This window comes from Oryza glaberrima, chromosome 1 (assembly GCF_000147395.1).
Source record: "Oryza glaberrima chromosome 1, OglaRS2, whole genome shotgun sequence".
NCBI classification, from domain to species: Eukaryota; Viridiplantae; Streptophyta; class Magnoliopsida; order Poales; family Poaceae; genus Oryza; species Oryza glaberrima.
The window spans coordinates 13153816-13180184 of NC_068326.1; the positions used below are offsets into that span (position 1 = coordinate 13153816).

General features: G+C 44.8%; 1 protein-coding gene across 1 annotated transcript; it reads left to right on the plus strand.

Moving 5' to 3' along the window:
* The first annotated feature begins 4831 nt into the window (after window positions 1-4831).
* On the plus strand, window positions 4832-6663 carry LOC127757289 (protein SRG1-like). The gene is made up of 4 exons (XM_052282790.1): window positions 4832-5219; window positions 5313-5560; window positions 5641-5968; window positions 6087-6663. The coding sequence occupies exons 1-4, from the start codon at window positions 5007-5009 to the stop codon at window positions 6330-6332; spliced, it is 1035 nt and encodes a 344-aa protein (XP_052138750.1). The 5' UTR covers window positions 4832-5006; the 3' UTR covers window positions 6333-6663.
* The last annotated feature ends 19706 nt before the right edge of the window (window positions 6664-26369 follow it).

A 26369-nucleotide genomic window follows, 5' to 3' on the forward strand; every position in this document is an offset into this window, starting at 1 on the left:
ATAATCATACTAACTAAATCTATACTAAGTATTATACATGTTATATCACTATATCAATATTTTGTGATGCTAATTTCATATTTGTTGGGATCAAAGAATGAAATAAAATACTGGTCAAAGTATGTTACTGAATATCGTGTCAAAACAAATATAGGTCTTATAATTTTATAACAGATGGAGTATTGAGCAGTGCTATACGTACGATAAATATCTTACAATCAGTGTAGGATGCTTTCTAATCTTCGATGCATGCAGCAAATATATGGTCCAAAATGTTTCTGTGGCCCAATCAATTATCATGAATGATTGGATCGTTTCCGATAAACAATCATCCTGATCTATCTGGAACACCAAGTTTATGCCAGTCATATTGTATTGTATTCTGTACTACAGTCATATATTTTTGTAATTTGTAGCCTTCTGTTCATTTGAAAAGTACTAAACCCCTCTAGAGACTAGACTCGTGAGTCGTGACCTTTCTTGATAGTTCACGCATTTCCCTGTTGGGCCCACAAGCAGGAGAATACCATTTTCCCCGATTATTCTACTTAATTAAATACTATATAGGAAACTTGTTAGTTTTGGTCACGGTTAGCCGCATAGGTAGCCGGCCTTGGTTTGACAGAACAAACCATTCAATAACAAACAAATCTGGAGAGGCTCTATGCGACTTGGTTTAGTCATTAATAATAATTGTTATTTGTTATGAGAGTAAAGTTTATGGGAGCGATTTTTTAAGATTTAACGGCATTATACTTTCAGCGGTAGGCGACGTACTCGTCAACAACGAGACACGTGCCTATGGTGACTTCGTCAATCTCAAGGATTTGCCGGCCCAGTCTTCGAAGATGTTTATAGGGGTAGGGTTTACGTGCGTATGTTCATAGGGGTGAGTGTCTGCGTTAGCCTTCAGTAGTACTATATAATTTTGTCCTAACGACCAAAATACTCCTGGGATGAGATCTTCCAAATTTTTGTAAAAGATTTCGCATATCAGATTGTAAAACTTCTAAAGTTTGAGATGCACAACTTCTGTTCTAGTTTACAATATGATATTTCGGATTTTTTTTGTCAAATTTTGAAAAATTTCACTTTAGGGATATTTTGGTTATTAGGATAAAATTTTATAGTACTAACAGAGGCTAACCGAACGACGATAGTATATTATGTTCAGCAAAATGTGGTAGCATATTGTAGTACTCGATAAGTTCAGTGGCATATTGTAGAATAGGGACAAAGTTAGTGACACACGACACAATGGATTCTCTCTAAGAGCAAGTACAATAGTAGGCTATAAGCCGACTAAATGCTGAGGTGGAGGAGAGAAAAGAAGAGAAAGAGGAGAAGCTGGCTGCAAACTTATAGCCGGCTTGAACACAAGAACCAAGAAACTCTGTGAGAGAGACAAGTAGACCCTATATTAATGGTAAAAAACTAACTATTATATGAGTAGACTAAGAGAAGGCTACCAATAACCTTATAGCCAACACGTCGGCTGTATTATTAGTTTTGCTCTAACTATAACTCTCTGACCTCATTTAATTCTATTAATTGTATTTTGAATTTTGAACTTGATTTAATGATTTTGATCATGATGAAAGACACGCTGTCATACACCACGACTCTATCGCCTACAAGCTCAAAATGTTAGTGCTGTCTGCCTAGGCAACCGCAAAGCGCAAACCATGTCGACATGATTTACATAATGTCTGCCAAATGAACATTTTCGATTTGCCAAAGTAACTTACGGTGCAAAGTGATGAAAGTTTAGGGAGCTTACAAAGTAATTTATACTCCATCAGTCATAAAATATACGCTACCTATTTAAGAGAGGTTAAGATTATGAGAAATCTGTTGGTCAGCTTCCGACTTTCATTTTATTTTCTAGATTCTATGATTACAAATTCTCAGAATTCCAATAAAAATTTAAATTGTTTGGAAGCTAAAGATTCTATCAGAAACTGAAGCTACCCTAATCATTCCCATAATTTGAGATGGAGAGAGCATATGTTTAATAAGAGCATCTCCAACAGCCTTTCTATCCCACTCTCAAAGCTAAATTTAGCAACTTTGAACAAAAATGCACTCCAACAGAATGGCCATCCCACATGCAAAAAAAAAATAGCATTAGCTAAACATGGGCTCGAGCTGGCCAAATTTGACCAGCCGTTGGCTACCCTCATGCCACTGGCCATCTGTGGGCCCTACCATTTCTTTCCCCTCTCTCCCCACCATCCGCATGGACCGCACCATCCTCCTACCCGTGCACTCCCTTCCTTTCGCCTATCGCTACCGCGCCTTCCTCCCTCCGCCCATGCTCGCCGCCGCCATGGGAAAGAAGGCACGCCTCAGCTTCGTCACCACCATAGCCTCACTGTTGTCCGCCATCGCTCGCTTGCATCATCCGCCTATGTTCGCTGCCACCGCCGGGAAAGAATGCCTTGGCTTCGTCGCCGTCGGGTCGAGTGCCTCTGTCGGCAAGATGGGAGACGAGCGGAGTGGAGGAGGCTACCTCGGCCGGCGTAATGATCGGAGTGGAGGTGGCACAATGGTGAGGGGGGTGGGCGCAATAGCGAGGGAGGCTCGACGGCGCATGACTGTCGAGGAGGACGAGGCTGGCGAGGAGTGAATCTGTTGTCGCCGACGCCATATGTTGTCCGTCGTCACCATCTTCGTCCGACGGAGAGGGTAAAGAGGGGATTAGGGAAAATGGGGAAGAAAGATGAGGAAGAAGAAAGGGTCTTAGAGGCTGACATGTGGGTCCCACTATCATAGACTTAGAATGGAGAGGCTGTTGGAGTAAACGAGTTTGACCTGCCAAATTAGATGGAAAATTAGCCAAATGGATATTTGGAGAGTCGGATTTAGAGAGATTGTTAGAGATGCTTTAATAGAATGTGAACAATCCACCCCTACAATTTTGTTATTGGGTTTTCCAAATTGATAATAGGAAGTGAAAAAAACTTCTCTCTCCAAGAGAAAGCCTAAATTTAATTTTAAAAACTAAAAGTGGGCCCTTCTGTTAAACTACCTACCGAAATTTTTGTTTTCCCATCGTCCCCATGCAAAAAAGAAATGCTCCTGTCCTTTAGAAAAGAATTGCTCATGCACCCAAAACTCAGTCCACGCGCTCCCTGCCCCGATGCTACGCAGATCTCTCGTGAGGAACCGCTGGGCAGGAGTTGGGATAGGGGGATGGGGGCAGGAGTTGGGATGGGGGGATGGATTGGGATTTGGGAGGGAGGCCACGCCCTCAGATGAGAGTGAGAATCAAGGAGATAGGAACTCCAAAAGGTTAGGAACTCTAGAGGCTGTGTTTGCAAGAGCAAGTTCCCAGCACTTCCCTCTCGTTTTCCGCGCGCACGCTTTTTAAACTGTTAAACGGTGTGTTTTTTTAAAATGTTTCTATATGAAAGTTGTTTATAAAAATCATATTGATCCATTTTTAAAAAAGAATAGCTAATACTTAATTAATTACGCGCTAATTGGCTATTCTATTTTTTGTGTGTAAGTTCCATTCTCCCCTAACAAACGCAGCCGAGACTGTTGGAACATAATCTTGGGCCAAAATAAAAAAAAAGGATTGGGAATGGATTAGTAGACTGTTGGTGATGCTCAATTTACCAAGTAGTACTAGGGTACAGGCCTTTGTGCGCCTGTCTTATGTGTCAAGCCCGAATGCCCACTAGTTCGGTCGCAGCCGCCAGCGGGTCAACGAGCGAAGACGAAAGTGACAGGGCAAGCGTAGCAGTGAGGTAGCTAACCCTAGCGGGGGCGCGCGGGAGCGCGCCGCATTGTTCCTGAGAGCTAGCCAGAAGGCCAACGGCGGTCGATCGTTGTCTCGGTGAGCCTGTTAGGCACCGTTGGAGGAGATTGAAATCAAGGTAAAAAATCCCTAATTTCATACTTGGGAAAATCTCTGTTGAACATGTCCTAGTTTTTCAGTTAAACCGCTTCGAATTTCCATCTGTGGAGCTGATTCAGAAACCTGTTGTGACGTCAGCTAAAAATTGTTGTCATCAGTACGAAATGGAATTAGTTTGGAAGCACATTAAGTCGTCATCGGTAGCTACAAATTTGGGTGGAAATCCAAAATCCACCAAACAGCAATATATTACAAGTGCCAGTTTCACAGATATCAAAATTGTTGCATTAGGGGGGATGCGAAAGAATGGTGTCCCGCTGTCTACATGGGATTCACGCTATTGGCATCTCCGTACCTGAACTTTTGTCCTGAGCCCTGTGGCACCGTGGAGAAACCTTTGTGTTTGATGGTGCTTCTATTCGTGTCTCAGTTTTGGTACTTTGGTTACAGTTTGTGTTGCTGTTATAAGGGGCAGCATTGTTTGGCATCTGTTTTCCCTGTCTTTTTTGTCTTTGGTAACCAGTAAAACCTCGTGGACTTGTTTGTATTTTAAAAGCTGGGTAATTGAAAAGTGTACCTTGTATCTACAAGTTGGTACGATGCAGCTAGCTCCTGGTTCCAAAGAAAAATGCTGCTTTCACTCTTCCGGGTTTGTTTGGATTGTTGCCATTTTGAACCTTACCATAAAATTTGGGAAGCTAAAATTTTGGCAATCCTAAAAAGTTGGCGAAGTGTGGGTGTTTGGTTTGTGGCCAAAATTTGTGGAATGTTATAGATGATGTACTATTTTTTGGCAACAATAGAAATGCATGCCAATTCCCTTGCTATTGCCAAGTTTTCTGGTATGGTTTGTTTGGGCTATAATCCAAACAGACCCTACATTCCCAATCACTGAAGAAACATGGATGACTCATGATCTGTCATGTGTTTCATCTGTAACAACACAGAGAAGATAGGAACATATGTACCATGCAGAAATTAGCATAGGTGCAGAATTAAACACCGCTGATCAGTCCTGACTATGTATAATCTTTTCAAAACTAAAGTACATTACTAAATTATTTGACGGACACCATGTTACCACCCACTTATCTTCAGAGAGCAAGGATCCAAGCCAGCATCTCAGATTGAAGGAAAGGAGATGGAGTCTCTCCCTGTGCCGAGTGTTCAGTCAATGGTGGCGGCTGAAGGTGGTGCCCATGTGCCACCCAGGTACATCCGCCCGAGAGATGAGGCAGTTGCTACTGATGGAGAGACAGAGATCCCTGTCATTGACTTCCAGAGGCTGCAACTCGGCCATGACGAGGAGATGGCACGTCTTGACAGGGCCTGCCAGGACTGGGGCTTTTTCCAGGTTAATTAGGAGTTGTACTTCTTCTGAATACACATTCTGCTAATCTGATGCTGCCAACTGATGATTGAACTGGTTGCCTTCTTTTGCTTGCAGCTAATAAATCACAGCGTCCCAGAAGATGTGGTTGATGGGATGAAGGCCAACGCCCGGGGATTCTTTGAGCTGCCAGCGGAAACCAAGAAGCAGTTTGCTCAGGAGCGAGGGCAGCTTGATGGTTATGGCCAGCTGTTTGTTGTCTCGGAAGATCAGAAGCTCGACTGGGCTGACATTCTCTTCCTCAATACGCTGCCAGTGCAGAACAGGAATTTCAGATTCTGGCCTAACCAACTTGCTAAATTCAGGTAAGTACATAGTCCGATTTGATCTGATGGTGATGTTTATTTTGCAACATGAACTGCAAACCTGAGTGTGATTAATTTAGATCGGCACTGGACAAATACTCTGCTGCTGTGAAGAGCATAGTGGATTTCCTCTTGGTTACAGTGGCGAACAACTTGGGAGTGGATCCAGAGGTGATTGCGAACAAATGTGGCACTGATGGGATCCAGGCGGTGAGGATGAACTACTACCCTCCGTGTGTTCAGGCGGACAAAGTCATCGGCTTCTCTCCTCACTCTGACTCTGATCTATTGACCCTTGTCCTCCAAGTGAATGAGGTGGATGGCCTGCAGATCAAGAGAAACGAGACCTGGTTTCCTGTTAGGCCTTTGGAAGGCGCTTTCATTGTCAACGTGGGAGACATTCTTCAGGTAGTAGCATAATATACATTTCTTTACTCAACGCTGCCTGCTAGTTGTTTGATCTAAACTGAAACTAAAACTACACTGTCTGCTGTTGCTGATGGATTTCCCATGCATCCATGCACAGATATTCACAAACGGGAGGTACAAAAGTGCTGAGCACCGAGCTGTTGTCGACATGAAGAAAGAGCGGCTGTCTATAGCAGCCTTCCATTCTCCAAGTGTCCATGCTGTCATTGGTCCTCTGAAGGAGATGGTGGCGCATGAACATGAAGCTGTTTACAGGAGCATAGGCCATGATGAGTTTATGAAGCTCTTCTTCTCCTCCAAGCTGGAGGGGAAGAGCTTCTTGGACAGGATGAAGAAGCTCTAAATCAAAGCTGAGAGTAAGATCAGTGACAGAGAATCAGATCGAGTGATCGACAAGCATCCTGTTGTGCTTGCTGGCATTCGATGAGGTATTGGACTTGAGGGCAAAGGATGCAAGGGGTCCAACTCCAAGGTAAGTACTTAGAACCCATTGTAGTCTCTATTCATATCATTGTATTATCCTTGAGAGAGTACGTAGAACCCATTGTAGCCATCCGTGTGCTTGTTGAAATGGCTGCAACTCTGTAACAGTGGAAGATTCAGGCACACAAAAATTTCAGACAAATGTTCGTAAGATTTCTGTAGGGATCAGATAGAATTGTTGATGGTCTTCAGATTGTTTTTTTTATGGCCAATGATATTCATACCTCAAATATATTTGATATGACCTAAATCAAATTAAAACTCAACAGATGTTAGTATTAGATCAGTTTTCGGTGATATTTGCATGGCAATTTTCGGTGATGTTTGCATGCCATACTGCAATTGCACTTGAGTTGAGGCAAAGTTAAATTGAATTTTAATGATGCTATTCAACGTTTACAAATGCTTATGTGTTTACAACTATTTCAATCCTACATACATGGTGTTACTTAAATAAATTCAAATCTTTAGGTGGTGATTTATAAAGTTTTATCTGATCATCAGTTTTACTATTTTGATTACAACTTGGAACCTTTTCTTTTGGCACGGGAGTGCTTACATTAAAAATAAGAAAGTAACTGCATATATTTTCAAATGGCTGAAGTTATTTATTTTTACCAGTGTCAGTGATATTCATGATAGATATTGGCTTGCAAACATCATCAACTGTGCATGCCTTTTGGATATCTTTTCCTCCATTTTTTATGCAGTATATTCTTGCGCATGGAAGTTGTAAACATCCCTGTAAAAATAGATATAATTTACTCTATTCTTTCTCGTCATGTGCCTATGGTCAACAGTACTAAGATTTTTCCTCGATTTTAGTATAGCATAGCTATGCGCTCTTGATTTTCACAGATTTGGTTGTCTGGCATGAGTGTATAATGACAAGACTGCTCCGAAGAATGTGATTACTTGTTTGGCTGCCATCTTAGGTGTAGATATCTGCGAATGATTTTGGTGTGCTGCCATCTTAGGAGTAGATATCTGCGAATGATTTTGATGTTTGCCATACATTCTGATTATTTTATAATTGCAAGCTCTCTATAATTCGCTCCCCAAAGGAAGTCTATTATTAGTCTTTAAATTCATTGCATATGCTTTGCAATTTAGATTGTCCAATTTATAGTATTATAGTTGATTGACATCATTTGGAGGTTTTTGAAGTAACTATTGTTGTATTCATAAATACATTTACAGAACACTGCACATGTTTACTGTGTTTTCACGTTATGCCATGCTATATTATATATGTATTTGAGACCGTTGCAAAGCCAAAAAAGATTAAACACTATTACAAAATCCCTAATAGGGGACGCCCTTATATGTGTAGGTTCATCCAAAACCGGCGCATATAAGGCTTTCTATGCTTTTTCAACCCCTCATATGGGTTCAAAAATAAAAAAACCGACACTTATAATACCTTATAGGTGTTGGTTTATTAAAAAAACCGACACTAATATAAATGCTAGTTTTTCTAATAAACTGGCACTTTCATGTAGGATAAAAGTGTTAAAAAAAGTCACTTTTAGGAATAGAGCCAAGCCGAACACTCCACTCTTTAGTCTTCCTCAGTCCCAACTTCATCTTGTCCTCTCAGCCTATGTATCTGTCGAACACTCAGTCCCTTCCTCCTAGCCTCTCACTCTCGAATATTCCATCCACTCTCTTCCAACCTTACGGAGCTGGCGAGCGATGCGACGGTGATGGCCCGCCTCTCCTCGGCAACGCGATGGCGACGGAGGTCTTGACCCCTCGCCACCTCTGACCATGGCCTTGACCCCTCAGCCGAATTTAATGGCGACACCGGTGGCACCGACGCCAGATCCGAGAGGCTCGAGCTTAGGGGCTATCGGCCTCAACCACACGATGGGGGTCGCCTGGTTTGGCCGAACCGGCCAGTCAATGGCCACCTGCCACTTTTGGCAGGGTAACGGCTAGTGGGCCCCACAGGTCAGTTTTGACCGTTGTGGGTGCACTACTTAAGCCAACCGGCCGGGAGAGGGAACTCCACCACATTTCAACACATTTTCATTCACTCTCCAAAGTTTGCTCTCAAATTCATTCAAGCTTTGATAGTTTCCTTCAAATTCAAATACTTAGTTGCATATATACAAGTTGCTTTGGTGAAACTAACCGGCGGGTGAAACTCTTGCTATTCTAACCCCGCCGAGTTAGTCCGTTCTTGCTCCATTGTGCAGAATGAGGAGGCGATTGTCTCGTCTGTTCAAGGGGTTCGGCTCTTCGTCAAGTCATCATGACGAGTCTAGCACTCGTTCATCAGCTGATGTCTCAATGGAGGATGCCGACGCTCCGTGACGTCTCCCGAACGACGCCGATCTCGACCTTGTTGGTGATCGGGAAAGACAAGCCTACTACATGCTGAGAGACCGGGAGTATGCTCACACGCGAGAGTACTCCGGAGCTGCTAAAAAAGATAGGTATGGATGCTGATTTTCGTGCTATTTGGAAAGCTATTGGTTAGCAGAGATTTGCTGTGGTAGATGAGTCTGGTTCTCGTTTGCTTACTTTGCAATTCCTGTGTACTTTGAAATAAATAGAAGATGGAATTTTCTTTCGCTTTTTCCATAAGGAATACACACTTACATGGAAAGGATTAAGTACACTTCTTGGCTTTCACGATTCCTGTAAAATCGATCTCTAGAAATGAATTCCTGGGTTCGAGAAAAATAGGTTTCGGGAAGATATTTCTGGTGCTCCAATTTGCAAGAAACCTAGAACAAATGATATCCATAATCCTACGCTTAGGCTTATGCACAAATGGATTGCTATGACTTTGTTTCCTAGAGGTGATCTTAGACCCATTAGGGGGGATGAATTGATTATCATGTTTGCCATGGTTAGAAACAATAAAGTTTCTCCTGTGAAATGTATGATAAGACAATGGTTAGAGAGTATAAGATTTTATGCTCCTGTTGAGTGCACTTCTCTGATTACCTGGATAGCAAAAGGGCTAGGGGTTGTGAGTGACCAAATTGCTTTCATCTCAGCCGCTCGTCCCTGTATTGATGAGAATTATCTAGTGCAAGGGCACATTCTTAAACATGGAGTATATGAATCTTTGATATACTTTTTCCACGGTTATACAAATGAAATCTCGTTGCCAAATGCGGGTATCATTTGTACAACTTCCATGAACTAACCATTCCCCTGCAGACCATAGAAGAATCTCGTGCAGGTGGAGCATACATGGAGACACGCAACATGGCAAGGAATGAACGAGAAGGTTCATCATCCTCAACACCCGTGCAGATGTGTGAGGCAGGTTGGGAACCAACTGGGGATGCACTCGGATGGACCCAAGCTTCACGCCACAGCATCGGAGTCTCAAGCTGGGCAAGTGCCAGTGAGGACCGGTGGCGTGCGCCTCATGACATACAATGGGGGGATAACCAACCCCTCAGATCAAGTGGTATGCTTACATCTTGTGGGGACCCAACATAGGACCTCCTGTGTATAAGTGCTAGTCCATGATCAAGCTAGCACACACAGACACAAAGATAATATCACAGCCAACATCACGAAGGAAACCTAATATTTAATATTAATAATGACTATGATAAGCCTTATGGCTAAAGTTTACATTTATTCTGCCACGAAGGGCCTAAGGAAAATATTAAAGTAGCAGCGGAAATATGATAAATGCGTAGTAGCTCCATTCAACTTGCCACAGGCAGTCAACTGGGACTCACGACCTATTCCTCGTCTTCAGCAGCAAACTCCTCAGGAAACAGCGGGAACCTTTCTTCTGGAATTGGGGGAATTGCAAGGTGAGTACATGGAATACTCAGCAAGCACACAGAAATATGCATATGCAAAGCTGACAATAAAGGCAATGGCTATTTTGCATAACACAACAATTTGCAGTTATAAACAATTTATAAATAGGTTTAAAACAATAGTTATAAATAACGGGTATTGCCAACTATCCATCCACACAGGATTCGTCCACACAGGACCACATAGCTATATTCATTAACCTGCACACAGTTCATTCCCAGTTTTCACAATTTACCCCTCATGAGATATCACCGAGCATGTCCATGACCGTGGACGCGGTTATTCGAATAGATTAATTAACACTTTGCAGAGGTTGTACAACTTGACCCACAAGATACATCGTCCTTTTAACGACCATGCGCAAGTGTCACACTTCAGGTTGCACTGCCTTCCCCCATGAGACACCTTTCCCTCACACTGACAAGAAAGTCCCCATGGCGAACCTAAACTCCTATCATCTAGCCACCTGGGCCGACAGTGCCAAGACTCGGAATCCTACTAGGCCAGGTTCTTCCCATGAGACATGTGGTTGCACGTTAGGTTCAGATCCATGACTTATGAAGTGAAGTCCTTAATTGACCAAGGCAACTTGCCAAACTACAATAGCACACAGCTCAACAGTAGGCTCACACAGAGACCATACCCGGCAATGATCACACAGATACATTACCACCTAACCAGGTTCACACAGAACCACCCATCACCCCGGTCAAAAATGTTTTATCCGCCCGTTGTTTTACACGGTGCAACACATGCTACCGAAAAGATAGCACACATCCACACAGTTTATATAAAAGTGATTATAAGTATATGATTATTCAAAATTATATTTTGCTTGTAAAACAACCATGAGCGGGGCTAAGCATAACTACTCTACCTTGAGTTGAGCCCAATTTTCAACTCACAAAGACTAGGGTGACATGGTATCATGGCAATCAATAATTATCAAAGGTAGGATAATAATAACAATTAGGTCACGCTACCCATCGATAGTTTATAAACAAAACAATGCATGTATTCAAAACAAAACATTTCACAAATGGGTTCAATATGTTCAAAGAGTGCACTTGCCTTGATCCCAGTACTGCCCTTGCACAACGTCTTCTGAAGCAAACTGCTCTTCTGCTCCAACGTCTACACGATTGCAAACGAAAAACAAATAAACACAAAGAAAAACTAACTAAATAACATCAAATGAAATAACCAATTAAACCAGGAGGTAGAGTTCGATTTTAGAAGAATTTAGGAAGAAAAATGGGTCGAATCGGAGTTCAAACGGAAAAGTTATGGCCTCCGGAAGTTTGAATTCAGGGAAAATCCGAGGATAAAAGAAAAAGGAATATTCCGAGAATATTCTCTGGATATTTAATTTCAGAAATTGAATTAATTTTGGATAGGAAAATATATGTGGGCCCACTGTCAGTGGCATAGAGTGTATGGGTGGACTCGGTGTATATGGACTCGATGACGTGGAACGACACGTGGCGACACAAGGCGATGAGGTGGCACTGACATGGATGGATCTAGGGCTGAGGTGGCATAGGTTAGGGATTATGTAGATCCAACGGTTGGGATTTGATCTAGGGATTTGGACGGCTGTGATTATTTGGAGTTTTTGGATGGCAGGTCCCACACGTCAGTGTCACAGGGAAGAGGACAAGGAGCAGCTGCTCCACCACAGGCCTGGGCGTGCCCGGCCATGGCGGCATGGCGACTCCGGCACAGCGGCATCGGCGGCGTTCTCCGGCGACGGCGTGCGGCTGCAGGGACGAGCAGCGGCGTCGGCAAGAGGAGGCGGAGGCGAATCCGGTGGCGCAGCACCGAGCTTCGGGACGACGTGGAGATGACCCATCGACGACGAGCGGCGGACGCCGGAGTTGAGGAGGAGAGAGGAAAACGGCGCGGAAGGAAAAGAGGCTTGGCCTCAGGGCTTTACCAGCGGCTGCGGTGCGGTAGGAAGACGGTGACGACGACGGCGCGGCTCCTGGCGGCGGCACGGAGCAACGGCGGCGGTGGCAGCGGCTTTGGAAAAAGGGGGAAAAAGGGGCGGTGGCCGGCGGTATTTATAGAGGAGGGAGTAGCTAGGGTTAGGGCGCACGACGCAAGCTTTGGAAAGGCGGCGGCTCCAAATTTGGCGGCGCGGCTTGCGGGATTTTGCGGCGGCCGTGTGGGCTTGCGGCGCGGGCTCGGTCGGCGGCAGCTTGGGCCGGGGACATAGAGAGGAGGATGCCGGGCCGAGGGCAGCACGTGGGCTCGGGGCTTGGCCTCCCCGGGCCTGCAGCTCAAGAAGGAGAGAGAGCTGGAGGTAGAAGAAGGTGGGGGGAAAAAGAAAAGGAAAGAAGAATAAGGGCTAAACTGCAAAAGGGCAAAATAGAGAAAAAGAGAGGAAGGAAAAAGGGAAAAAGACAGGGACTTCTCTGGAAAATTCCAAATATAAAGTATTTGGAGTTTTTGGGAAGGAATATTGGATTTGGATGGAATTTGAATTAGGGATTGAGCTCCACTTCCGAACTACAAATTAAATCCAACTAACTCCAATTAAGAATCACAAAGCGAACAACGTAATTAATTAATTAATCACTTTCAAACCTTTTGATTTAACGAAATTTTTATTAAGCTATTTTAGACGAATAAACCAAATGTGAATTTTCGCAAATAGGCGAGAAGAATGGAAAGCGAAAAATCAGGACGTGATACATCTCCAGGTGAATGGCGCTCAAGTTCCTTTCGTTTGGACTTGGGTGAAATCACCAGGAGAATAGACACCCTTGATGTGCAGACGGGGGAGATCCAATATAACCTCACGGAACACATAGCCCAGACGCAAGAATGGCAACAGACTGCTAATGCTCAGTTCGCCAACATCAACAACATGATGCAGCAACAGCACGACGACCTACAAGCGTACTTTTGCTTTCAGGGGTTCAATCCTTATCAAGGACCCTGAGTGAAAGACAAGCTTCGGGGGGGGGGGGGGGGGACATCTCTCCCCCCGCTGAGGTAACTTGTATTGCATTGCATATTTCCCTTTCCAATTGTATATTTGCTTTCCAATTGCATCTTTTTTTGCTTTCCGTTGAGGTAACTTTTTGGTATTTTCTATTTTGCAAAATAGAAAATACCAAAAAGATAGGTTAGGTTTGAGTCATGCTAGGTAAGATAAACTAGTTCTCTTTGTTGAAATGATGAATAGTTGCTCTGTTTTATATCTCTTAAATATGGGTTCGTAGGTAAGTGCTCTCTCAAAGGTTAAATATAAGTAGCCAACAATTATCTGGGAACCTGAGGTAAATGAGCTGCACTTGCTAATCTGAGTCTAAATTGTTGCAAGATATGAGATAGTAAATAAGAGTTGCTATGATCCTAGTCCTAGTTTGAGTTGAATTTCGGATGTTTTGTTTTTCAAAATGATAAATTAACATCACTATGAATGTGGAAATGCTAGAATGACTTACATTGTGAAACGGAGGGAGTACTTCTCATGTTCTATGATCAAGATCATACACCCACATATATGCACATGCTAAACTCCTACACTAGGACCTAGCAATTATCCATTCCATTCCATTTCCATATTACCACCAAAATAAATTATCCATTCTTTCATGTACTTTCTTCTCCTGAAAAGAAAATCCTTTCGAAAAAAAAGAGGAGGGAAAGGCATGGTCATTAAAAAAAATAAAAATAAAGTTATTCTCTGTGAAGCATGAGAATGATATTGAAAAAAAAATGTAGCTATGCCCTCTCCTAATCAATAAAAGAAGGATTTTTGGGAGAAGAAAGTAAGCATAAAGGAGGAGCATTTTTGTTTATTTCCTCATATACCATTACCACCATATATCACACACACTTTGCACGATCTTGATCTTGAGTATGTTTAGTCATCTGCTTTAGTCTAAGTTTTTGACTTAGTAATAAATGTGAATGCAAGTATGCCATGTTTAATATCTACCGAGCTCCACATATCAAACCTTAGAGTAGGAATCAAAAAGGCAAAAATGTGAGGAATTTATATTGATACACTTAGAGAGACTGAGTGAATCATTTGAGGAACTCGGCTTTCTTTTGCAAAATCATTTGAAAACTTCCGGAATAAAAGTTGAATAAAGATTGGGTGATTGGTGCTCTAATTGTTGTTCTGTCTTTCAACCGCCCAAGGCAAAGAGAAGCAATGTCTCGTGGGAATCAGGGGTAAGGGTAAGCCACCGTGCCAAAGATTATTTAATCTGAGAGAGAGTACATATACCTTGCACCTGTACCTTTGAGATATACAGCATAATAGCAACTCCTGATCAACAACCAAGTTTTTGTTTCCTTTCGTCCTTCACTCGGGACGAGCAAAGGTTCAAGCTTAGGGGGTTTTGTTGATGGTCGTTAGCGATCAGTTTCGACCGTCAATATTACCAAAATAGAGGAGAACTAGTTATGCTTGCAATACATATACATGTTAGAATAATAATATTCCACTAGTCTTTGGTTTACTAACCTTTTGCAGAGAATAAGTATAAAGTGAAGGAGAATCGACATCAAATCAAACGATAAATCAATCGGACGATGTCGAGAATCAAACTTATGTATGAATGGGCCAAGAACTCAGAAATAACACAACCAATTGGGCCAAAATTCACAAGTCTGCGGAGAAGAGAAGTCTAGGAGGCCACCAGCCAAATTGTGGGCTGGTTGGGCCGGCCCCTGGTTCGGCCGAAGCCTCCTCTCCACCATTGGATGTGGGGTTTGGCAGGGACGCTCCAGATCTTCTCCTGATGGCGGTTGTGGGGTACTTCAGACATTTCGCAGTAGTTACAACCGTCATACCTGCTATAAAAGGAGCTCACTCTCTTCACTTCAACACACACCTCAAGCAAGAGCTCTCTCATATTCTTTCAAGTTAGTTTAGTGTTCTTGTGGAGATTATGGGTACCCCATACCCACACGGCGTGGTTATTCGACTGATATAGGGGATAACTTATATCTATGAAATATGTAACGGATCATGACTTGGGTATTACGTTTCCTTGTATATTATGGAACGGCCTAAAGTCCTGGTTTGATAATATTGTAAAGTAGATTTAGGAAACCGATACCGTATTGGTTAAGGTTTGTATCTTGTAATCCTGCCCCCCATCTTATATAAGGTGGGCAGGAGGCCCTCTAGGGGGCATGAAACACAACCTGATCGTCAGATCAATACACATCCGGCGGATTCAAATCCCCAAATAGGAGTAGGGTATTACCTCTCATCGAGAGGGCCTGAACGTGTCTAAATCCTTTGTCTCCGCATCCATCCACTTTTAGGCCTCGTGCTCATCCGTTGTAGGACGTCTACGACTTCACCGACCAGCTTGCCTCCGTCGCCGCCGACTGGTGTCTCCGCCTACATGGCTGGCCTATTATGCCGCCGTTGTAGGACGTCTACGACTTTACCGACCGGCTTGCCTTCGTCGCCGCCGACTGGTGTCTCCGCTTCCACGGCTGGCCTATTATGCCGCCGTTGTTGGGCGTATACGACTTCACCGCCGGCCTGCCTTCGTCGCCACCGACTGGTGTTCTCGCCTATACGGTTAGTTGGTTACACCGCCGTTGATGGGCATCTACTTTTTCACCACCGGCTTGCCTCCGTCGCCGCCGACTGATGTTCTCGCCTATATGGTTGGTTAGTCACACTACCGTTGATGGGCACCTTCGCTTTCACTGTCGGCTTGCCTCTGCCGCCGCTGACTGGTGTTTTCACCTATACGGTTGGCGGACTCCGCCGCCGTTGATGGGCCTCATCATCTACACCACCGGCTTGGTTCCACTGGCGCCGACTGGTGTTTTCGTCGCCATTGATGGACGACTTTGTTCCCACATTGGTCACCTCTGCCATCATCAAGGGGAATATTACAAAGCTAAGTCATCATTAATTTTCTTCTTTATATGATATTTTCCTTCTCCTCTAACTCACTACATCAATTGGCTCGCCATTGACTAGTGAGTCGGGGGCTATAGATGTTATGTCATATTTTTTCAACATTTTTCATAATACCTATCTTGATTGCTTGCGAAATAATCTGAGTACAAAAGTGTCTATCGAGTTATGGAGTTCTATCTTCCTATGCTTTCCGTTTGGTTTGTCGATGGATAGTTGCCTTTGGGCCGATTCCTAGCAACCGGGGGCTCGTTGGATGGACCGACTAACGCAAGGTGCTAAGTATTATTCGGAATAAATCAAAAGCACAGAGATAAGATAAATTTATTTTCTGCTCTTAACAATTGCAAAAGTACCCGAGTAGTAAACTCCGATTCGTGAAACTTTGTTCCATTAATGACGAACTCATGTCACTCATATGCATGTCTGGGAAGTGCCTAGGCCGACTCCCAGTGCTTGGGGGCTATGACTAGTCGGGCATAGTGTTTAAACGTAAGGATTCATCTGCTTGGGGAAATCAAAATTGACAAGAGGAGAAATACATATTTATAAACATTTTAAAATACTTGAATTTTCATCGAGAATTATATTTACACCATATACTACTCATCCTATATACTTGTTCTGTAGGATCCAGATCCAGATATGCATGAAAGGGATTCACGGCTTTAAGCTTATCTCCTACGCTTCAGGAATGGATCAGTCAGAACATCACCATTGGCTTGCTGTCGTCGCCGCCAACTGGTGTCTTCGCTTATATGGTTGGGTGGTCACACCGCCGTTTGTTGGGCGTCTACATCTTCACCGACCGGCTTCCCTTCGTCACCGACTGGTGTCTCCGACTGCATAGCTGGCCTATCATGCCGCCGTTGTTGGGCGTCTACGTCTTCACCGACGGCTCGCCTTCGCCGCTGCCGACTGGTGTCTCCGCCTGCACGGCTGGTTTATTATGCCGCCGTTCTAGGACGTCTACATCTTCTCCGACCGGCCACCTCGTATGATGCCAACTAGTGTTATCGTCTTCACGGCTTGCCACGTTGCGGCCAGCGCTAATAGGCGTCATCATCTTCAACGCAAGCTGTCTACATCTGTTGCCGACTGGTTTCTTCACTTCCATAGCTGCATGATTCTGCCAGTGTTGATTGGCCTTATCGTCTTCACCACCGGTCGTCTTGTCTACTGCTGTCTAGTGCCCTCGCCTCTACAGCTGGTTTATACCGCTACCACTACTGATGGACGTCATCGTATTCATTGCTGGCCGCCTTGTCTGACGTCGATTGGCTTGTTCATCTCCACGGCTGCGCGTCTTCGTCATCATTGACTGGCGTCATCGTCATCGCCGGTTTGCCTTCGCCGCCACCGACTAGTGTTTTTATCTTCACAACTATGCGTCTTCGCTACCGGTTTGCTTCTGTTGCCGCCGACTCGTGTTCACTTCATCACGGCTATGCAACTTTGTCGCCATGGTGGAGCGACTTCATCTTTATTATCTTCAGCACCGGCAAACTCTATTGCCTCTACTTCGCAAGTTTTGCTATTTCACCAGCCACGACGTCTACAAGAGTTTTGACATCTCGGCATGCGTCACCAAATATGATGTCGTGTTATTTTACTACAACAAGTGGTGTTCCAATCTTCAATATTTCTACTCGGACATCTTCAACATGCATCTTCACTCAAGTGATGGCTATTCGACGACAGGAAGCTACAGTTCTCGACTCTATGTTCAGTTGCTTTCCAACTAACCAAAGAGTTGGGGGGCTACACAAATACAAGTCTCAAAATTCTACAAGTTTTATGTCAAGATGAAGCAATCAATCAATCAACGAGTCAATTCTGGGAGTTATTATTTTCGTCTTCGCTTCATAGCCGACATTTTACTTCAGCGATTCCAATTATTTCACTGGCAATTTTGGCTTCTCCACACCGCCACAATCTACTCCAAAATTTTCAAGTATCAAGTTTGAGATTTTATCTACATGTTCGGGAGTTTGGAGTTATCAACCAATCAGCTTAGTTTCGACGAGTTGGACAACAGCATCTACTTTCCTACAAGTGGAACATCTGCAACAGTTATAACACCAAGTTCTACTGACATTTTTATAAATGAAGGGGCGTTGCATTAGTCTTCGTTATACACACGCTTGCATCAAGGAAACTACTTAAGCTTCGATATCTTCTCAACAGTTTGATGGATTATTGTCGCTGACATCATCACCAACACCTCTACTTCATCGGCCCTGACGTTTCCGCTATTGATAATGGGTGACTACGTCTTCGCCTCCGGTTGCTTCCGTCATCGCCGACTTGTTATTTCGCCTTAATGGTTGATCTACTATGCAAACGCTGATGAGCATCTTCGTCATTAATATCGGCTGCTGCATCGCTACTGACTAGATCACCAACATCGTCATTTTCATCAACATCCTGTCAAGCCTCTTCAACATAGACTACTCTATTGCTATTGATAGGCAATTTCGTCATCATAGTCGATCATCTCTATTGATGCTAATCGTCGTTACCGTTAGTTGCGTTTGCCATCGCCGACTATTTTCTTCATCTTCATGATTGGTGGATTTCGCCATTACCATTGATGAGCGTCTACGTCTTCATCACCGGCTTGCCTCCGCCACCGCCCATGATGTCTTCGCTTTCACGGCTGGCTTATTATGCCTTTACTGATGGGCGTTTTTGTCTTCTTCACCGGGTGCCTTGTTTGTTATCGATTGATTATTTCGCTGCCGTGGCTGCACAATTCTATCGCCGACTGAGTGTCTTCGTCTTCACTATTGGCTGACCTGTCTGCTACCGATTGGTTTCTTCGCCTCCATGTCTATGCGACTTCATCACCTTCGATGGGTGTCATTGTTTTTACCACCACCAACATTTTCGTCACATCTGACGGGCGATATCATCCCCATGTTCGTCATCTTGCCTTCATGTCGACTGCATCAGCTATTGCTAATGAATAATTTTGACTATGACAGAAGGACAAGCTATATATGCTCAGGGGCTTATCAACTCAAACACAAGGATCATACCTTCAAGGTGAATTTTGTTCTAGATATAGGCAACATGCACTCGTAGTCCTGATTCTATGCTCGAAGACTGGGCCAATCATTATTCCCCGTAAGGGCTATCAACCAAATACTTACGCCAGTCGGGATTCAATTTTTATATCTATTTTGGAGTATCCCATAAGGGATAATCACTCAGATCAGAAGCTATTCATATGAGCTACACTTGGTCTATATCACCCGGAAGATTTATTACTCGGGAGCATGTTACATGCGTCATCCTTTAAAGGGTGTCGAAGGCATATTTTTTGGCCTGGGCCTAATATGTCTGCAGCCCTATTTTCAGGTGTGGCATGTCACGTTCTTTTAGGGACTTAGGCACTTTTTGCTTAGGCCAAAGTGCACGTGATCAAGTGCTCGATACCTTACGCAGTTACTCAACTTTTTAGGAGTTGGTACAATGCATCTTAAAAGGTGTCAAACAGTAAAGCTTTATATAGCTGCCCCGCTGACTTTTTTATATAAGTCAAGGTGCTGTTTGGGTTTTTAAGCAATTGAATGGATACAATATCGTTGCTTTTTGCCACGTAAGTGTGCATTTTTATTGACCAATATTATGGCTTAGGCTGATTATATATTGTGGTCATTTTCCAGGCGGTTGGTAAATCCTTTATGAGTTTATTTGCTCGGATGTTACATCACATATGCCATATATTTCCAGGTGTGGTGAAACCATGTGTCTTTTAGGGACTTAAGCACATCTGTTAAAGCAGTGTGCGCATGGTGTGTGTCCAATATTTTCGAAATTTCTTTATTCACAACATACAAGCTTTTTTATAGCTGTTTTGCTATGTGAATTTTCAATGATGTAGTCAGCTTTATGTTGCACGCATCATATTCTACAAAGCAGTCGGTATATCACTTGGATCATGTTATTCGGGGATTCATACCGCATATGCTATTAATATTAAGTCACTTGGTTGATTATAATTATTAAAATCCACTCAGTTGGTTAGATTATTTATTCCTTGACTATATGCTTAGTTTGTTTAGCTAACCACATAGTCGGGGGCTATACCTATTAGGTGCATCTAGTCGATGCACATAACTTTATTTTTCAGCCCTCCACAGTCTTCAGATTTGGTAAAAGTACTCGGGAGACCATGACGAAGATGATTGAAGCACTTGGCTTTGGAGTAATCTAGTCCGAGAGAAGATTATCTTTTCGACTGTGAAGGTCTCAGGGGCTACTGTGGAGATTATGGGTACCCCATACCCACACGGCATGGTTATCCGACTGATATAGGGGATAACTTATATCTATGAAATATGTAACGGATCATGACTTGGGTATTACGTTTCCTTGTATATTATGGAACGGTCTAAAGTCTTGGTTTGATAATATTATAAAGTAGATTTAGGAAACCGATACCGTATTGGTTAAGGTTTGTATCTTGTAATCCTGCCCCCCATCTTATATAAGGTGGGCAGGAGGCCCTCTAGGGTGCATGAGACACAACCTGATCGTCAGATCAATACACACCTGGCGGATTCAAATCCCCAAACAGGAGTAGGGTATTACCTCTCATCGAGAGGGTCTGAACCTGTCTAAATCTTTTGTCTCCGCCATCCACTTTTAGGTCTCGTGCGCTACCCCTTTTATTATTGCCGAATTCATGTTTCGACAGTTCTTAAGCTAGTGGAATAGGAATAGAGTAGAAATCGGAGTCCGGAAGCCTTCGGAAGAGTTCAGGTATGGCTCTAGTAGCTCTTTTCTTCTCTTTTGTAAGCTTTGTACTTTATTTAGAATACTCTTGTTTATACATTTATGGTATTGAAATACTTTCCAAGTATATAAATGCCAACTTTACATTATGTTCGTGTTATACTGATTATACTGCTAGCTTATTTGGGAGATGCTTTGGTGCGGGTATAATGTTTGCATATGCAACTACTCTATGTCATGACAATGATATTAGAGTAGTATCTGGTAGTTTAGGCGTAGTGTCTAGATTACGGGATATCATTATTTGGGGTTATATGCTGCGGATGAGAGGTGGGCCGCTGATGGTGACAGCTTAGTACGGGTATTCCTCCGCACGTGTATATAGTCCTAAGTTACTTTCCTGGGGAGGGTACTCCTCCGTATTTAGCCCCGGTTGTTTGGTCATGACGGGCTGTCGTAAGGAACTCGGTAGTCAGGGGTGGCTTCTCGAAGTACCAGGAGGGCATCGGATAGAGGGTATTAGCTAGTATATCAGATAACTAGAATGTATGTATACTTTGTATACTAGAAGTATAGAAATATATTCTCTTTCTCTTTTCTTTCCACTTAGCTTAGATATTTTAGTATGAGAATAGTAGCTTCCTGCTTGTGTGTCACTCTACCCTTGAATTATCTTAACCCCTGCTTGGATTATGATTATTACGAGTAACATATAAATTATTAGTCAAGTTCTCTCTACCATGATCTTCCCATGGGATTAAATAAATACGATACCCTTGGAATACTCTCGGGTGAAATGCTACAATGGTATATCTGTGCGCTTGCGGATGAACTCTGTAACCATAATATACCAGGAGTATTTCTGCGCCATTGCTGGGAATTATATTTCTAGTAATGTCGTTAAGAAATACCAACAATGGCTCCATGAAGAAGGGCTTCGAGGGCCTCATGCAGGAGGAATCCTCCTTCGATTAAGAACTACCCTTCTATGGGGATTTTGTTAGTGACAACTAGGATTGGCAAGGGGAGGGTCAGGGTCAGGTTGGGCCAGAAAGCTCTCGCCCCCGCTCCCCAACTTCTCTCCCCGTCCCGGGCCCGCAGAGATGGTCAGGTGAAAAACATCACCCGTCCCCACCCACGCAGGGGACCCGGCGGGTGGGCGGGCCCCCTGTACCACCTGGCTAGGCCTCTAGGGTGACGACTGACGAGCGAGGACATCGCCACCATCGCCGCCGGTGCGCCGCGCCTTGCCACCGATGACGGTGCACCCTCCCTGGCCGCCACAGCCACGAATGCACCATCGCCGCCGCGGATGCGCCACTGAGTGGCCACGCCACCGCCCGCGTGTGGTCGCCGCTATCTGTGCGTGGCTATCGTCATAGCTTGCGTGTGGCTGCCAGTGGAGTGATGGCTGGGTGGGGTGGGAAGGGAAATGAGGATAGGGGTAGGGAAGAATAGATGATGAATTAGGGTTAGTCTAGATAACCTTTTTGGGCTCGTAATATGATTGTATTAATAGTCTAATATACATCCTCCGAGGATCCGCAGGTGGCTGTCCTCACCCGCCCCCGCCCCCACTCATGACTAGGGCTCTGGCCCCGATTCCCCGTGGGTAGAAATCAGCCCCCACCCCTGCCCCCGTAGGGGTGGGTCCCCGGCCCCACGGGGGAAATTGGCACCCCTAGTGACAACGCTGAGGACCCTGACTGCTCGTCCTCATTGTGCAACTACTTCATCTCATAGTGCTCCCTTTTATGTTTTGCGTTGGAACTTCTCTTTTTTTTGGGAAAGGGAAATGTGCGGGAGTTCGTGATGTAGGACCTGTGAGTTCCATTTTTTTTTGGGAAAGGGAAATGTGCAGGAGTTCGTGATCTAGGACCTGTGAGTTCTTGTTGGATCGAAACATGGACTCTTGTGTGCAATGTAGCTAGCTTATTGTTGTTTATGTAGGGCCTCATATGTGATGAAGTTCTTGATTTGTTTTTCCATGAAATGTAATGGATGTTCTTGATTTTGTTGTTTTCTTCCATGGCTTCTTGATCTATGTCTTGGATGTGGATCTCCAGGGATGTTGGGCTTGAAACACTGGCTCCCTTTTTTTTTTCTCGTTGTAGGCCACATAGGTGCTAATTTTAAAACCGGCAAACAAAAACATGGCTCATTAGTGTTGCTTGTATGATGCCGGTTGCAGAAACAGGCACCTATATATACTTGCAGACTAGCATCTATCTATGTATTTGTAGTAGTGAAATGAGCTGGGAGTATTACACTATCAATCTAAAATAGGATGTGTCTTGTGGGGTTTTCTACTGTCCATGTTGGAGTTCAGGGGATTTGGCCTGAATTGGAGACGATGAATCTCGGCAGTTATCCTTACTGAAGAAACAAGCATTTTAATAAATGGGGCGCTCTTTGACCCAATTAAGCCAGCAAGGGGACTGAGGCAGGGTGATCCTTTATCGCCTTTGCTCTTCGTGTTAGTAATGGATGCCCTGCAAGCCATGGTGAATCGAGCGAAGCAGGTAGGGTTGTCACCACTGAACGCAAGAAGGCAATTGCCCCCCATCTCGGTGTACGCTGATGATGCGGTCCTGTTCTTCAGGCCAACGGCCGGCGAAGCCAGCACGATTTAAGGACTGCTGACGCTGTTTGGTGAGGCAACGGGCCTCAAAACGAATTTCTGCAAGAGCGCGATCACACCGATACCGTGCAGCGATCAGCAACGGGCGATGGTTGAGTCTATCCTTTCTTGTCGACTAGGCCTAGGCCTCCCGCTAGAAACAAGGAAACCAACAAAAGCTGAAGTATAGCCGATCCTTGACAAATTAGCAAAGAAAGTTGCTGGCTGCAACCAAAGATGTTATCCGTCGACGGTAGACTTTGTTTGATCAAATCAGTGCTCATGGCCCTACCACTACATGTCGGTCCTGCAATTGCCGAGATGGGCAATCAAAGACATAGAGCAAAAATGCCGTGGATATCTATGGAAGGGGCAGGAAGAGGTGAGTGGCGGACATTGTCTGGTCTCATGGCGGAAGGTGTGCTCTCCAGTGGAGAAAGGCGGTCTCGGTGTGAAGGACCTGAATTTCTTTGGTCAGGCCCTAAGGTTGAAGTGGCATGCTAAATGACTGGAACAGAAGGATAGGCCCTGGACGATGGCGACTTTCAGGCCTGGGAATGATGTGGAGATCATCTTTCGCTCGGTGGCAGAGTACTTCATCGGTAATGGTGAGAACACTGACTCCTGGACAGCAAACTGGACCGGGAAGGGATGCTTTGCTTGGCGGTGGCCGATCCTGCACTCTTATGCAGGGCACACTAGGCTTTCGGTCGCTAAAGCCCTATGCAACAATCGATGGGTCTGCGGGTTACAAGGGGCGTTCTCCAATGAGGATGGGCGAGTTTTTCCAACTATGGGACGAAATTCATGATGTGCTGCTGCTCCCCTCGGCGGATGAGATCAGGTGGAAACTGACGAATGACGGGCAGTTCTCGGTGGCGTTGGCCTACGACATGTTCTTCATGGCAACAGAGAATTGTCCCTACAGCGAGCTGCTATGGCGCTCCAGGGGCCCCTCGCGCGTCCGCTTCTTCACGTGGATCACGCTAAAGAATCAGTGCCTCACTGCTGACAACCTTGCCAAGCGGAACTGGCCACATGACGATCTTTGCCCGCTCTATCAGCGACAAGACGAGGACTGCCATCACCTGTTCGTTGGCTGCGATTACATGGTGGCGGTGTGGAGAATTATCAGGAGATGGTGCAGTGCTAGCTTCGCAATCCCGGCAGATGAGGAGAACACCCTGTCTGGCTGGTGGCTGGCAACAAGACGTCGTTTTCGGACGAGCTACAGGACGGATTTTGACAGTGCATTCATGCTAATTTGTTGGTTGATTTGGAAGGAGCTTAACGCAAGAGTTTTTCAACACGTGTCCAAGTCACCGGAACAACTTGCGGAGGATATAAAACAGGAAATTGCTATTTGGAGGGTGGCTGGGATTTTCTTCCAATTTCATGAGTAATCGCCATGTCTGTCTGCGGGGTTTTGCCCTGCCTTCCTTTTTCGTTCTTGGCTGGCCGGGGATCTTCCTGGCCGCCAAGACATTGTAATGTCGTTGTAACATTTTACTGTATTTTTCTTCTCAAATTTTAATGAAATTGGTCCGACCCGGCAAAAAATAGGATGGTTTCACTCACACAAATACTGATATGGTTGTCCAACCAGAACTTTTGGATGAGTCCAGCTTGTCACTCTCCCCTCCCCTCCCCTCCCTCTTCATCCTTCTTCCTCTGTGAGCTTCAGTGTTTTCTGTCCTTTCCAGGCTTCTTCGTCGTCCCTGATATCCATCTCCATTGCACATATTCTCATGAGCTAGGGCAATATGCCACTTTGTAAAAAAAAAAAAAAACTAACTTAACTCACGGTCAATATATGATTAGCTAGGAACACATAAATACCGTAGGATTTTGCAGGTGAATTAAAAAAAATACATATCCTAGGTTTCTTTCTTTTTTTTTTTCAGAATGAAGAAGATAACTAGTTTGAAGATCATAATGTTCCAAATTTTTTAGAATTCCATTTGAAACAGTTCAAATATGAAATAAACGAAAAAAATAAATGCCTGAGAAAAGACATATTTTCTTTAAATTCATGGCTCATGTACAACACACGCACACACCGTGCACTACTAGAGGATTGATTTTTCTGGACGCTGTCCTCTTTTGTTTCCATGCGGTTCGTAAGTGGAACCGTACGGAAAAATAGGGGACCGGGCGTCGGGCTATCGCCCACCGTGCGGTCCTCCTAAATGAACCGCACAGAAAAATTAACCGGATTTTTCTGTGCGGGCCTATCAAGAGAGCCGCACACAGAAATAATCATCCCTCCTTTCCCTCCTACCCACTTCAAAATTTTTCTTTTTCCACGCCTCGGTCCCATCGCTCTCCTTTATTCGCTCAGTGCTCTCTCTCCTATTCTCTCCTCACGCGCGCCCCTCCTATACTCTCCTCACTCCTCTCTCCTCTCCTCCCGCGGCGACAGAGACAACGGCGCGCGGCGAATGTAGGCGAGGGTGGTGGCCCGCGGCGACGGCGACGACAGCTGCCCACGGTGAAGGCGACGACGACGGCGACGGCGGCGGGAGTAGGCAATAGCGGCGACCCGCAGCGACGGCGACAGTGGCTGCCCGCGGTGAAGGCGGCAACGGCGCGTGGCGGGCGTAGGCGATGGCAGCGGCCCCCCGCGTGGATCTGGCGGGGGCGGCCACCCCCCGCGCGGATCCAGCGGCGCGACGGCGGCGGCCGCCGCCCCCTGCGTGGATCCGGCGGCGACGGTGACGACGACGGGAAGGCGGTGACGACGAGGGGAAGGCGACGGCGACTATGGGAAGACGACGGCGACGATGACGGGAAGGCAGCAGATCTGGCCACCGCGACTGCGACGA